This window comes from Camelina sativa, chromosome 5 (assembly GCF_000633955.1).
Source record: "Camelina sativa cultivar DH55 chromosome 5, Cs, whole genome shotgun sequence".
Classification (NCBI taxonomy): Eukaryota; Viridiplantae; Streptophyta; class Magnoliopsida; order Brassicales; family Brassicaceae; genus Camelina; species Camelina sativa.
In genome coordinates this window covers 512,627-514,081 of record NC_025689.1, presented here as the reverse complement: position 1 = coordinate 514,081, position 1,455 = coordinate 512,627, and the positions used below count along the sequence as shown (strand labels likewise).

The following is a 1,455-nucleotide window of genomic DNA, read 5'->3' as shown; positions in this document are numbered from 1 at the left end:
CAACTTTTCCAATCATTTTTTTGGTTTTTTCTATATTTTTGTTTTTTTTTTTGTTTTTTTCTCCCTCCGGTTTTATTTAAAGGTTAATCGGAGAGGAGGGGCTTTATTAGATAAAAGCCAAGTTGTTGAATGACTTGGGCCAGTAGATATTGTGATGGATTCTAGAGGTTTTTATAGAAACTTTTTGGTTTCTAAAATTAGAGACGTGCATGGATTTTGCATGGTGAAGGAGAGTTGCACGGTCGACGAATGGCTGACAATATTTGGTCAGAAAAGCTTTAATTAACNTGAGCCCATGTTTCCTTCGGTTTTACCCGTGAAGTTAGATGATTTGTATATTGCGTCTTGTGTGGCGAGCATGAAGGCCTTGATCAGTTTGTTTGGGTTATCGCTCTTAACCGGCTCAAGAGTTTTGACACATGAGGCTTTGTCGGAAGTCGACTGGCAAATTCCTTGAACAGCTTTCATTTGCGGAGACAGATTAGTATCACCATTTTTGTTTATGTAGGCAACGACTCCTATGGCTACTCCAACTATTAAGAGTATGGAGGCCACGGAGACAACAACTTTTCCAATCATTTTTTTGGTTTTTTCTATATTTTTGTTTTTTTTTTTGTTTTTTTCTCCCTCCGGTTTTATTTAAAGGTTAATCGGAGAGGAGGGGCTTTATTAGATAAAAGCCAAGTTGTTGAATGACTTGGGCCAGTAGATATTGTGATGGATTCTAGAGGTTTTTATAGAAACTTTTTGGTTTCTAAAATTAGAGACGTGCATGGATTTTGCATGGTGAAGGAGAGTTGCACGGTCGACGAATGGCTGACAATATTTGGTCAGAAAAGCTTTAATTAACTTCAACTAATTTTTGTTGTAATTGCTTAATTGTGAGGATTAAAATTGGTCACCGCAGTGTAAATTTGGCGTACGTTCCCTGTTTAGAAGGTGTGGTGTATTGATGATTGACACAAAAAAGAGATATAGTCGTTAATTTCCGTTTTAAAAATACTAATTTTATCGGTATTTGATCGGTATTCATGAATGGATAAATTTTAATATAGAGCAAAGGGCGACTTTGTCAAGTGGTGGACTGTGGTGATCAGTCTTAAACCACAAATCGACCTGATCACCTGACTCAAGTCAGACCACCCAAACCACATTTATGGAATTTTGAAAATTAAAATCGAATTACATAAAATCCTTGTAAACTTAGTTACGAAACAGCTTCATTACATATCAGTTAAGCATATATAGTATGCTCTTTTCACTTCCATTTGATTGGTTAAGTACTAGTCTGCATGCAGTATAGAATATGAATAGACCACACATATACTTCACCTAGTTAAATTATAAATATTCAGAACCTTCTTTAAAACTAGCTCTTATAAAATGAGCTCTAGTACTATAGTTAAACCATACCAATTCAGTTTGTCACGCAGTTTATACTTTATACTTAGACCA

General features: G+C 35.4%; 1 protein-coding gene across 2 annotated transcripts in view; it reads right to left on the bottom strand.

The window, feature by feature from the left end:
* Window positions 1-704, bottom strand: part of LOC104784600 (pectinesterase 5-like) — a 7,911-nt gene extending 7,207 nt beyond the window's left edge. Inside the window, exon 1 of one of the 2 annotated variants that reach the window (XM_019245596.1) lies at window positions 289-704. In XM_019245596.1, coding sequence (XP_019101141.1) covers window positions 289-579 — 291 coding nt within the window. In that variant the 5' untranslated portion in view covers window positions 580-704. The remainder of the gene's footprint in view (window positions 1-288) is intronic. The other variant, XM_019245598.1, reaches the window with a different exon arrangement.